Source organism: Mytilus californianus, unplaced genomic scaffold (assembly GCF_021869535.1).
Source record: "Mytilus californianus isolate M0D057914Y unplaced genomic scaffold, xbMytCali1.0.p SCAF_2, whole genome shotgun sequence".
Classification (NCBI taxonomy): Eukaryota; Metazoa; Mollusca; class Bivalvia; order Mytilida; family Mytilidae; genus Mytilus; species Mytilus californianus.
The window spans coordinates 134,794,016-134,807,547 of NW_026262668.1; the positions used below are offsets into that span (position 1 = coordinate 134,794,016).

General features: G+C 33.0%; 1 protein-coding gene across 1 annotated transcript in view; it reads right to left on the bottom strand.

Moving 5' to 3' along the window:
- LOC127731104 (calcitonin gene-related peptide type 1 receptor-like) overlaps window positions 1–13,532 on the bottom strand; it is a 50,094-nt gene that overhangs the window by 19,874 nt on the left and 16,688 nt on the right. Inside the window, exons 2-3 of the mRNA XM_052239972.1 lie at window positions 3,291–3,373; window positions 1,282–1,723 (exon numbers count right to left, since the gene is read on the bottom strand). Coding sequence (XP_052095932.1) covers window positions 1,282–1,723; window positions 3,291–3,344 — 496 coding nt within the window. The 5' untranslated portion in view covers window positions 3,345–3,373. The remainder of the gene's footprint in view (window positions 1–1,281; window positions 1,724–3,290; window positions 3,374–13,532) is intronic.

A 13,532-nucleotide genomic window follows, 5' to 3' on the forward strand; every position in this document is an offset into this window, starting at 1 on the left:
TTTTTTATACAGGAACTTAATAGTTTTGGTCGTAGAATCTTTAATGGAATGCGAGATGTGATGCAACAAATTCTAAATTGTCTCATAGACTTAGACGAAGCACTATCATGGCTGACTTTCCGTAAATGATAAATCTCTTTTTTTTTGTATTGCATACCATTAGTTACTGCTTGGTTAAGACGAAATATGCTATGTTTTTGCTTATGTACTTTGTCTATAGAGTGTCTACATTCCATTTTGTATTTCTTTGTTGAAATAGTTATTTGTTTTATAGTGATTAAGATTATAATACAATGGTGACTGCTGTATCCCAATTTTTGACATGTTTACCTTTTATAACGGCAACAGTAGTATACTGCTGTTCAATAGTCATACATCAATTTAACTGAAACAAATCCGGGTCACAAACTAAAACCGAGGGAAACACATCAACTATAAGAGGACAACAACGGAACAACAGAAAGACTGAACTGCTACAAAAACAAACGCCAATATACATATAAAATGGCTATTTGATAACAACTGCTATATTCCCGACTTGGTACAGGACATTTTAAGAATGAAATTGGTGGGTTGAATCTGGTTTTATGGCTAGCCAAACCTCCCGCTTACATGGCAATGTTAAAATACCGCTAAAATGACAACATTACGTGGCAGGAATACAGTAAAAACAAACACAAGAACACTCAGGAGAGAAATACATAAACAAATAATATAATAGTACACTACACCATGTTAACCACAGAATAACAACGGACACCTCCCATGTACACAACAATAGAATTATGGACTTAGCGTCACACGTATGTATCAACGCCATAAAAAGTGGCGTCACAGGTAAATGTATAAAAATAGAGTATAAAATTGGGATTAAGTTTGTAATGGTGTTATCTTATGTATTTTCTAACCATTACAAGAATATAAATATAGAATTGTGTTAGTAATGGTATAATTATTTGTATTTTCTAACCATGTCGGTTATGCTATTATGTCTGTTTGTGTTCCTCACACATTGTTGTCATTATAATGGAATTCTATGCGATTGTCATACAAGTTAGAGGTTAAGCTAGCTATAAAAACCAGGTTTAATCCACCATTTTCTACATAAGGAAATGCCTGTACCAAGTCAGGAATATGACAGTTGTTTTCCATTCGTTTTATGTGTTTGAGCTTCTGATTTTGCCATTTGATAAAGGACTTTCTATTTTGAATTTTCCTTTCAGTTCGGTATTCATGTTATTTTACTTTTTATCAGTTCTCTTTGTTTTAGTCAACACTTACGTATAGGAAGTGAATATTGCAAATAAAGTGGACATGACAGATACACTCGTTTCTCTTTTTCTGTGTCGTCCCAACATCCCCATCCATCCCATGTCCGACCGCATGTTTCATTTACATCTCCAATAGGTATAGATAACTGTCTTTTACAACAATTATTGGCAGCAACACAACATGATTTCCATCGATGACATTCATCATTGTCTAGAGTGGAACACACTTCATTTATAATTGTCTTATTATTGATATCTGGTGAAATAAGAAGCTTCTTTGAGGGGTTATACAAAACGGGAACTCGATCTGAAGCAAACAACTGTCGTTGAGGTTTGATGGTAAACAAATATTCATAACACCATGCACAAGAGAAAAGTTCAAACACATGAGAATTGTGGAATCCCAGTCTTGAATGACATTTGCGTTCAAGCGTAGAAGAAACTACAGTTACCTGTAAGATAAATTAGGTCTTGTATAAAAGATAATACGTATACAATGATGGATCACGATATATCACTAACAAAACACGAAAGCAACTAGTTTCTTTATGTTATTTGTAAAAATATTTCGTTGCCTATAAAACTTTATAACTTAAATACAAGAATGGTCTAAATTAAACAAAAGAACAGAATGCCAATGTCCCCCACGTTGCACATATTTTATCTGTTTAAGGTAAATAACTAAAAAAAGAAATTTGTTATTTGTTTTTTAAAACTTTTTAAAATTATATTATATATAAAACCAGGTTTAATCCACCATTTTCTACATAAGAAAATGCCTGTACCAAGTCAGGAATATGACAGTTGTTATCCATTCGTTTGATGTGTTTGAGCTTTTGATTTTGCCATTTGATAAGGGACTTTCCGTTTTGAATTTTCCTCGGAGTTCGGTATTTTTGTGATTTTACTTTTTAGAGAGTTGAAGACTTAAGAGCGATTTCTGATATATTTAATATTTCTAAGAGGTATAACTTATTAAAAAAAATTGATCCGCAATTATTTTGGAAATTGTCCGTGACATTGCTGATATTAACCTTTGATATGAATTTGATAAAAATCTGTCCAAAATTGTACAATGATATAATCCTATGATACAAGTTTTATAAAAATCTGGCAAGAAATGTACATGTAAGAGCTCTACCAAGACCGGACGCACGGACGGACGGACGGACGGACGGACAGACTCCCGGTATTTCTATGTCACCCCGCAACGCGATGCGCCGGGGAAATAACAAACGTGTATATGTCAGGAATATTTTCATTGGAATTCGACAAATCTTCTTGAAGATAATAATAGCATATAAATAAAATCACCTTTTACTCATACTACATATGGATATTGAGTTTGAGTGACTTGAAGTTAATCATTATCGTTATTCTTCTTTCTTTATCAAAGGAAATACATACAGTGTATACATCGATTGTTTGATTGGTTAATTGAATTGTTGCTTGAGGAATCTTTAACACGCGCAGGTGCTTTGAAGTATTTAGTTATAAGTATTTCATGAATTCCCAGGAAATCTCGACACAAAAGTAACATGATAATTGATCACTTTAATTTATCAGATTGCTTTCTCTAACAAGCTGAATAAATATCTACGAGCAAAGACAGAACGCTTTGTCTCCAAAATTCTCTACAAGTTTTTAAATTATCAAATACAGACGATTTCTAGAGCGGAATCAATAAATAGTAAAAAGATATGGCAGACAAAAGTAGCGTTGATGATAGCATAAATGTATTACTTTAATTTCAAATTTGTTTTTAATTGAAACGATAGCTTTGCTTGTCAATATTTTTCAAATTTCGAAATAATTCGACTCTTCACTTCATCATGTTATATTTATTACAAATTGATATAAACATTTAAAACGTAATTGACGTTATGCTTAGTGGTGCTTTTCAAATAATGTCAGCTGCGATAAAAAAAAAAGATGAAATACACAAAGGAAAATTCTAAATCTGATTTCATCCGTTTGAACTTACTCCATACAACTTTGAATTTCAAACTGAATCATTACCTGAGAAAAGTACCAGCACAGGAAAAAACTGTTTACTATTCTGTTTTTAATCATGGTCTGCTGTCCATTGAAATTGTCAACGTCTGTAAAATAAAATGGTTACATGTACATCTAATGTTTGGAGTATACACCAATCAGACAATAGTCCAACAACACAGGAACGGAAAACACAGGCATCAGTCTTGTTACCTTTCCCTCAATATCTCTGTTTATATTTACGTCATTAAAAAACTGGTAATTTACAAGTATTTTATGGGAAATGTGTTTCAATTGGAATCACCCTTAAAAAGAGTTTTCAATATATAATAAACTCTAATGAACTGGACCAGACATGTACCAAATGCGACTTTTCACCGGATATTTACTTGCCATGACTGATACGACGGGTGCCATTGGTAAATCAGGAGCTTTTTACCTTTCCGGAACACACCAGTTCATTCTTAATTTTGTTTTACAGGAGTTAGGTTTTGTTTGCTTTTTTCTTGCTAATTTTTCATTTTTACACTACCGTCTCGTCTATCGCTATTCTTGTAAAATACGTGCTTATTGTTTTAAATGTTTACATTCGGTCAAGGTTTATGTTGGATTAAACCATTCTAGTGACGTCAGCCTATTCATTCACCGTGGATTCTTTTTCTAGAATCAACGCTTCCTTAATCTGTCGCTGAAATGGACTCACCAAATTATATTCAATTGTTTCCTTCGTGTGCCTAATTTCATTAATTTTCATCAAGTTTGAATTGGCTAATTTACTGATTTCTGTTCACTAATGGAATCAATTTAAAAACTTACCTTTAACTTTTGTAATTTCTATATGCCTTCAATGGGAATCGAACCCGTCCTTGAAATTTGTTATGTGTGACTGACATCAACATATCGCGATTGACGAAACCTCTCGGCTACCGATTGGTTACAATTTAAATGTCTATTATATATATTAAAATGAACATATGATATACATCGGTATAACGGACACGCAGGGCTTGTACCTTTATATATATATATAATAGGCAATATATATAATAGGCAATCGTATAGTATAGGTTGGTAGCCGCGAGGTTAGCATGGTTAGGATCAATGAGTTAAAGGTAGGGACTTGTCGGTTTAGGTTCGAATCCCTGTATTCTTTTTGTTGTCCCTATTCTTTAGTTTTCTTGGTTTTTTTTTCTTGTTTTGTACATTGTTGTGGATAGTTTTGTAATAATAGCGAGTTTTACCGTTTATGGATTATAATCGGCTATTTCACATATTTGAAACGAAAATGATTACATTCTATATGTCCATTTTTGTGAAAAATAGTATGATTTCATCTGTTTTACTACATAATTTTAGAAATGGTTATTCGCAAATTCCTATGCGAGAAAATCGTGATGTGTCTAAAATTAGGATTCTTGCTAGAAATTTAGGTTACATACTTATTATATATACTTTTTATATGCTCTTTGGTCGGGTTGTTGTCTCTTTAACACATTCCCCATTTCCATTCTAAATTTTATTAGAAATAAGTTCGAATATGTCTTATTTCGTAAAAACAGATAATATTCAGATGCCTAATAATATAACGATCTTTAAAGGCAGACGTGTTGTGTTATATTTGTATCTTTTTAACCAATTAATTGTGATCTTAGATGTATTGATGCATCGTTGGACACGATAACATGGTTATCAAAACTCACTTACAATACCTTCTAATTAAGAAAAGGCTTTAATTTTGAAAAGACATTAACACAATAGTGTAAGTTATAGATACAATAGATAAGCGTTGATTCATGTAAAACAAACCATTCGCCATCCGGGCTCATGGTTTCTTTTTCAAGAATTAACGCTTATCCATTGTATCTATATAACAGAATTTACATGTACAGTCTTTTAAAAATGTTTTTAAAAATCACCTATTTGTTATGCATGTTGCAAGATTAACTAAATAACTTCTCAATGGAGTAACACGGCAAGTGTCAGTAGGTTAGAATTATTTTGGATTGCTCGCAATATCGTATTTCTCTTATGCAACCAATCCGCTTTTTAACCATTTCAACATGACTTTTCGATGTCGAGTTTCCGTACAAATGTTCCTTTTAAGTTCGTTGATTGTCTGACTGTCTTGAGCAGATATGGGAAACTAAATCAGGCTTGGGGGGCTTCCTGTATGCAAGGTGATAGGATGTGTCGCTGGAATAGGTCACATTAAGCAGCTTGAAAATATGCGAATAGGTGGGGAAGACAATCAGAAATATATGATAAGGTCAATAAAGTTCCCATTTCTTGTTATATGAAAAGCCCTGTAGTTTTTCACAGCCGAAAGTCTCGGCATAAGTAAACATACGAAATCTGAGCGTCAGATCTGAGACTCGCTCCGAGCCACTCTCCGAGCAAAGGTGATATTCTTCCTCTTTTGACACTTTGGTATTCCACTTTTTCAACACACCGCACAAAACCCAACCAATATTGGAAAAGGTTTTATTTTTACCTACGCAATATATGAAAAGGAATACATTTTTAAAATAAAAATTATATGAAAAGGGTGGGGGTAACAGAACCCCAGCGGTACCCTATCAATTAAGTATTGAAGTGCCACCCCCCCCCCCCCCTTGGCTATTATTTGTCTGTTTGTCTTTTTATTTTTGGCCATGGCGTTGTCAGTTTGTTTTCGATCTATGAGTCTGACTGTCCCTCTGGTATCTTTCGTCCCTCTTTTATATGATACTTACAAAGTATAAAGTAATCCATTGGCAGTCAAATTCCATGTTTTAAAAAATCTTTTAATAATGAACAAAATCTTTAGAAACATTCCCACGATAGACTTAAAACAAATGCGTATACAGAATAGTCTTTTCACATTATATTTGTACAAACGTACCAATACCAAGAGGACCATAAAAGCAAAGGATCGGAGAAAAACACACAAAACACCATGGCCAAAATGATGATGATAAATGTGTTGAACGATCTTGACTGTCTTTGAAGCCCTAACACGGTCGGTCCTGACCTTTTGGGACATTTAAATGATTCATTTCTGTGACACAGATATTCAATTACGACCAATCACTTAATGATGGCTTCCGTGAGACTGTTGATGCAATGACTGCAACTTTACAAATAGGAATCCTTGTAAGCAGTCATCCTATATCAAAGAAATCATGATAGGAAACGCGAGCTCTGGAATATTGTCTTCAATATGTAGGCGCTACTTAAATGTTGCTACATATATACTTTTTTGTATTCGTAAATAATTCCCATATAATCCTGTAACTGTGTTGTAGAAACAGATATTTAACTATAATTAATATTGTATTCGGACGCATCAAATTTATAAAGTGTTGTTTTCATTTTTACAGCACTGGGTCGATACCTCTGCTGATGGACTATCAGTCCCCGAGGGTATCATCAGCTTAGTAGTCAGTACTCCGGTACTGGCATGGTTTATAATAAACCTTTTTTAAAATGTCCGTTAATAAATTTTGAAATTGTTAGAAACTAAGATTTCAACTCCCTCAGGCAAAGTTGACCTAAGATGGATTTGGCTATTTTTTTAGGTCGTTTTTGGTTATATAGCTCTTCAACATTTAGGTTCTTATACATCCTTGGCTTTCAAATATTCGGCCTTGAACATTCCTGATGAAGGTACATCCAGAAAAGCGCTTCGAACGCATGAAATTTATAACGTGTTGTTTTCATTTTTTTTTTAATAAAGATTTTACATTGTCAATTTATATATTGGAAACATGTTATTTGATGAGTCATTTTACTCCTCTATATTTTATATATAAGACTGAAGACGCTTCGACTGAACCTGTATAGCTTTCCTAGGTGTCACATTAACAAATAAGTCAGATGCAAATGATGGATTATCTTACACCTCAATAATCATTTACATAAGTTTTTAAATCATTGGGCTTTTCTAGAAAGAAAAAGGAAATATGTTCCTACGAGAATAAAAAATAGATTGTCCATTTTCCGATTGAATTGCGTTTGTACTGCAGGTGCATAAAATACATTGATATTAAGATTTACTTTCGATGGACATATATTGAATTGGCCAAATCTAAAAGGATAGCTTTATACAGAACGTGCATATGATAGTTATCATTGCAAGGTAGCACAGATTGAATAAATAGTTATATATGGGAAATGTTGAAAACATTATTTTTTGCCAATTTCATTCTGATCTTATATATTGTTTCCTTGGCGCTTTGTTTTTCATCCTTGCAGTCGTCATTTATAAGTTGTTTGCTAAACGACCTTTTTTTTAGGGAGAAAGACATCATCAGTTTGATTAAATCCTACAAAGTTACAATTCTATAGTAAAACTGTAATAAGAAATCATTAGTAAAAAAATAAAAATAATATCGTATAAAGAAATTCATTTTTGTAGTTTTAAATGACACAGAATTTTAATATTTTACATGACAAATTAAGTTACTGACTTTTGTGGCAATATTTTTTCGAGTTAGAAGGAAATGATCGTTTGATACTTAAACAAAAGACTTTTCACAATATGTCTGTATAAAAGTTTTGAAATGAAACCAGAACGACAATAGACATGAGTGTAAGTCGAGTGGATAAAAAGCGTACGCATATTGAATTTTGATAGTCGTACGTGTAAATGGAAATATCACTTGCATAGTCTATATGTAACAGCCACTATGTTCCGTAAGTTACTTTGTTCCGGCGGAACTTTTCAACTAGTTATTTCGTTCCGAGTGCAGTCGAAAAGTTCCGGAAAAAAGTAGCTAGTTGAAAAGTCCCGGAACAATGTAGCTAGTTGAATATTTCTGGCGGAACAGAACAACTAGTCACATCGTCCCGAATATACCATATTTCGTCCTTTTTGTAGAAAGAGGGGGAAGAATGAGTATCAGTATATATAAAAGCAAATCATTAATTTACAAGAATACCCAACGCACTGAAAGGGGTTTCTTTGGGGACAAATATGCAAAATTTTAAGTTGTATTTCATAGCTCACATAAAACGGAATAAGTTGTATTATCATGCAAATTTAGTATTCATAGTACCCTCAAGAGAGGGAAGAATACCCCCCTCCTCATGTGGTTCTTTGCATCAATTCTCCAAATGGAACTTTGTGACTGGTTGATAAGTTCCGTTGGAACTTTTGGGCTAGTTTGTTAGTTCCGGTTTTGACTTATTTGCCAAAGAGGAACTTTGTGACTAGTTGATAAGTTCCTTTTGACTTTTGTAATCACTATCTTGGTTTCCCTTTGAAAGGTTCAAATATAAGATGTTGCGCTTTTACTTTGCATCAATTCTCCAAATGGAACTTTCTGCCTGGTTGATAAGTTCCGTTGGAACTTTTGGGCTAGTTTGTTAGTTCCGGTTTTGACTAATTTGGAAAAAAGGAACTTTCTAACTAGTTGATATGTTCCGTTGGAACTTTTCAACTAGTCACTTTGTCCCGGTGGAACTTTTAAACCAGAGGAAGAACAAAGTAACTAGTAAATAAGTTCCTCCGGAACTTTCCGGCTAGTTAGTTCTTTCCGCCCGGAACTTTCCAACGTCGGAACAAAAGAGCATTTACATATACAGCGTCATCGACCATAAAACAAATATATTGAGACTATACTAATTGATAAACTCAAGTGTTTCAATAAATATTGGAATATACTTCAAAGATATGTAAGACAGGTTATATTCGCAGGGTAGACATTTTCATCAATTTTCACAATTATCTGAGATATTATACCATTATAATCTAGTAAATTAGACTTTCTTATTTTTGCAGTACAATATATCCCTTGGCATACTGTAGTTATAGAACGTGTAGGTTTTGATTCTATATTATTTACTTAATCTGATCAGAACCAATATCCTTCGTCTTAAGATGTCCAGTTAAATGTCTAATAAAAAACAAAGAAACCACAACTTGACCAAAACATGAACAACAAATTGTAAAAGAAAATACTTCTCAACTGACATTAATGCACACAACGTTAATTACTCATACATCTACGAATAAAAATGAATATCACTTAATAAATTTTTGTAGATTACTTTCAATGATTTAAGAAGCAAATTACCTTATTTTAAGATAAAACATAATGAATTCATAATATACATTTAATGATCGCATGGTGAAATATTTTCCACCTGTCTGTTATTGTTAATATCAACGTCAAATTTAGGAGTTCAAATTCCGGATATGAACAGCGGTGCTAATGCCTAATGTAAGTGAAATCTTAGAAGCGTCTGCTCTTGATTTGTAGGATTTAAAAGATTGAAATCGATGAAACATGTCAGTCTTGCAGTCAATTTCCTTAGATATCCACTGTGGTAGATTCAGTACTACTTAAGCACTTGGCAGTAAATAAGGGTCTGTTCAGAATATTCAGAATCCTCATAAAGTAGTTTTACTTGCGTAGAAAAATCCGTAGTGAATAATCTGAAATATGACTGAACAGTACAGGGTTTACAACCACAGACATATAATAATCTTAGCCAAAATTTACATTATGTTCAGACATTTCAAATGATAATAAGGTCCAAATGCACGTTTCAGACTAAAAGTTGCCATCTGAATATTTTTTAATTTTTTTTTTTCAATATTTTCTCCATAAAAATAGAAACGGCTAAAAGGAGTAAAATTCCGGAAATAAGTCGAATTTTGTGATTTCACAATCGAGGGTAGGAGAACAGAATTGTGTTTTCCACAAATGTAACATATTCGTGGTAATATCTGACACAGATATATGTATTCAATAAAGGTTGACCAAACCATAAAACTATCGACGGAATGACTTCGCCTTTACCATAAGAAACCAAATGTCCAACAGATTCCTTGTATGCAAAAAAACATATCAAGGCATTATAAGTAACGTAAGCCCGGAATGCTTAACAACTGTGAATATATGCTTCATATGTAGGTGCTGCTGAAATGTTGCATTAGAAAAATTGAAAATTCATAATGATAATATATATAAGAAGATGTGGTATGAGTGCCAATGAGACAACTCTTCATCCAAGTCAAAATTTATAAAAGTAAACCAATATAGGTCAAAGTACGGTCTTCAACACGGAGCTTTGGCTCACACCGAACAGCAAGCTATAAAGGGCCCCAACAATGACTAGTGTAAAACCATTCAAACGGGAAAACCAACGGTCTAATCTATATAAAAAACAAGAAAAGAGAAACACTTTATGAACCAAATCAAAAAACGACAACTACTGAACATCAGATTCCTGACTTAGGACAGGTGCAAACAATTGCAGCGGGTTTAAACGTTTCAATAGTACCAAACCTTCACCCTTATCTGAAACAATAGTGTAACATCACAACATAGAAAGACACCCTATAAAATATCAATTCAAATGGCTTAACTCAATCAAAAGACATATCAACACCAGTGAACATACACTGAACAAATACATTTGATCTATGATACAATGTAAATAGAAAATAAATAAACTGACGGAAGAATAATTAAAGTAACATGTTATGCCGCTGTGAAATGTTAGATAAGAATGTTTTGTTTCAAAAGATATGATTCTTGATAACTTTCTGTATCAAAACTATACAAATCATTTACAATCCAAGATGGTTGAAGACTTAAATTGTACATCAGGACAAAAGTAGTCTAAATGATAATAAGGAGGCTATTTAAAACTTCGTCTATTGATAGCCAACTACAGACCTTCTATTTAACGCAACCCGTAAGATGTATCAATCATGATAGGCGGAAACACCAGAATTCGTCTTAAACTTTTCAGATCGGTTAAATAATTCTAAATGTCGGTTGATTTTGTCTCGTTGGGTAATGTCTACTTGATGACAAATCAAAATCCCCTTTAAGTCCTGTTGAAAACAATAGAAATTTTAAATATTTGTAACCTCAGTTCTATTGATAGAACTCATCTAAATTTCAAATTAGATAGTTATAATATTTACATTTACATATATCTCCCACTTGATACGGTAGTCAAGGGCTTGTATTTCCTATCATGATTTCCTTGGTAGAGGGTAGCAGCTTTCAAACCAAGAGTTCCGAGTGATGAAGTTGAATTCATTCTTTCGTAAATTTTACGGACGTAATCACAAGTTGGTTGACCGTTATGGAATATCTATTGCACAGATGACAACGGATGTATTCCAATTGTCGGAACTACAATCCAATTCCCTTTTCCTCGAATGTGACCTACTGAATTAAACTAATCACCGGGTTTGTACGAACATGTGCAACACGACTGGTGTCACATTTGGAACAGGATCTGCTCACCCTTCCGGTGCACCTGAGATCACCGCCAGTTTAGTCATGGCGTTGTTGGTTTATTTTCAACTTATGAGTTTGAATTTCCCTTTGCCATCTTTCGCCTATCTTTTACATCTTCTAAATGAAGAGAGCCTTTTGGTATCTAAGCTTTCTAATCTTTATAAAATTACAAAAGATAAAAGAAACTTGAGGGTCTGACTTGTCAATCAAGTATATTCATTGACATTATTGTCGTTTCTTACCCAGGCAAAATACTGAATGACACATCTTCTTTTTATCTATATTAACCATAAAAAAAGTTTAGTTTTAAACCATCTGACAAACTAACCAATATAAAAAAATAGGGAGATGTATAATGATTCCCTTTTATTGTAATTGAACACTGTTGACGTTGTTTGAAGAAAGGACTGTACTCTTCCATGAGATTATACATTATTGTATGTTCATTAACACTACTATACCATACATATCGTTGATAAACATCTTTCTACAACGACTAAATTGAAAGCTGTTATTGAACGTCAAAATATTCAAACAATGCACATGATTCTTCAATTACATAGAATACTTTAAAACATTCAATTTATTTCTGCTTAAAGAAGATTTCCAATTTCTATTACGAGTTTTCTTACAACAGGTATCAGTTGTGTTACAAAGGTTATCAACTAATTTTATGCTGTTTGAATAGCTGCATGTAATTAACAATATATGAACTGCTGTGCCAGAAATGCTTTTCTGGGTAAACCTTCATCAGGAACGTTCAAAACTAAATAATTGAAAGCCGTGGATGTTTAAATACTTGAGGAGCTATATGGCAAATGGAACATCAAACAAATAGACAAAAGCATCGAAGTCAACTTCGACTGAGGGGGGTTCTTCATAATTTATAAATATATCAATGAAAGTTTTATGAAATGTTTGTTAAAAATCGTGTCAGTTGCAACACAAAACACCGACTACTGAGCTGATGATTCTATCTGGTACTAAAAGTCCACAAGCAGCGGTATCCACCCAGTATTAAGTGCAATCTTTTGATAGTCAGTCTCTCCTTTGAAACTTCTCATTTCTGTATTCCTTACAGGAGTAATAATTTTTCGATTAGATAAAATAGTCTTTTGAAAGATAATAGGGAGATTGTATCTATTGCAGTCGTTTCTATAACCTATTTAGTAAAGGCCCGTTGTCACTATCAAAGTGGTTTTGTACAAGTTTTCTTGGTGAAAGGTTTTGATGGATTTTTTAATAGTGACAACCGTCAAAGAAAACTTTGATCAAAACCTTTGACGGACTTTGATAGAATAGGATATCATCCTTTCTTCTTGAAACTTGGATTGACTTGGACGGTGATAATCCACTGCAGTTTCTTTTTTTCTTTGACCAAGTTTTTGATGACTTGTACCAAGTTAACTTTGACGGTGACAACCGGGCTTAACAGACAAACAAATGATAAACGTTTGTTTTGGAGATTTAGGACGCAAAGTCTTATTTCAATTTACCATGGCGTGAAGAGAGATTGTATTCCGATAGTAATTATCTGCTCCTATCTCAGGATTGTGTCTTTTAAATATTTCAATAACAGCTGCAGTTATTTAAACATACTTTATCAAACCAATTCCGATTCAATAAATTAATTTCTCAAATTCTGTTTGCATTTAAATCTGGTTTGACCAGTTGGATAAATTTTAATCAACCAGGCAGTGATCTCTTTTATTTTCGTGTACTCTTTTGCCATATCCATTGCAATCAATGGGGTTTTGTCGAAAAAATTAATTTGTTCACACATGAATACACTCTTACCAATAACGTAAAAATCGTTCACTTTTATACTTTCGGAGATGATATAAGAAATTTCCAATACAATTTTTTCTTACCAGACAAATGTAGCGACGATTTAATTCTCATGTCTTTTTGTTGATTTGAAATGTTTAAATATTGAGTTTATACCAGTATTTGGAAGTTGGTTTGACATTCGCGTGTTTTTCAGTAAATTCTCAAATTTCAATATACGTTTCAATTCTATCAT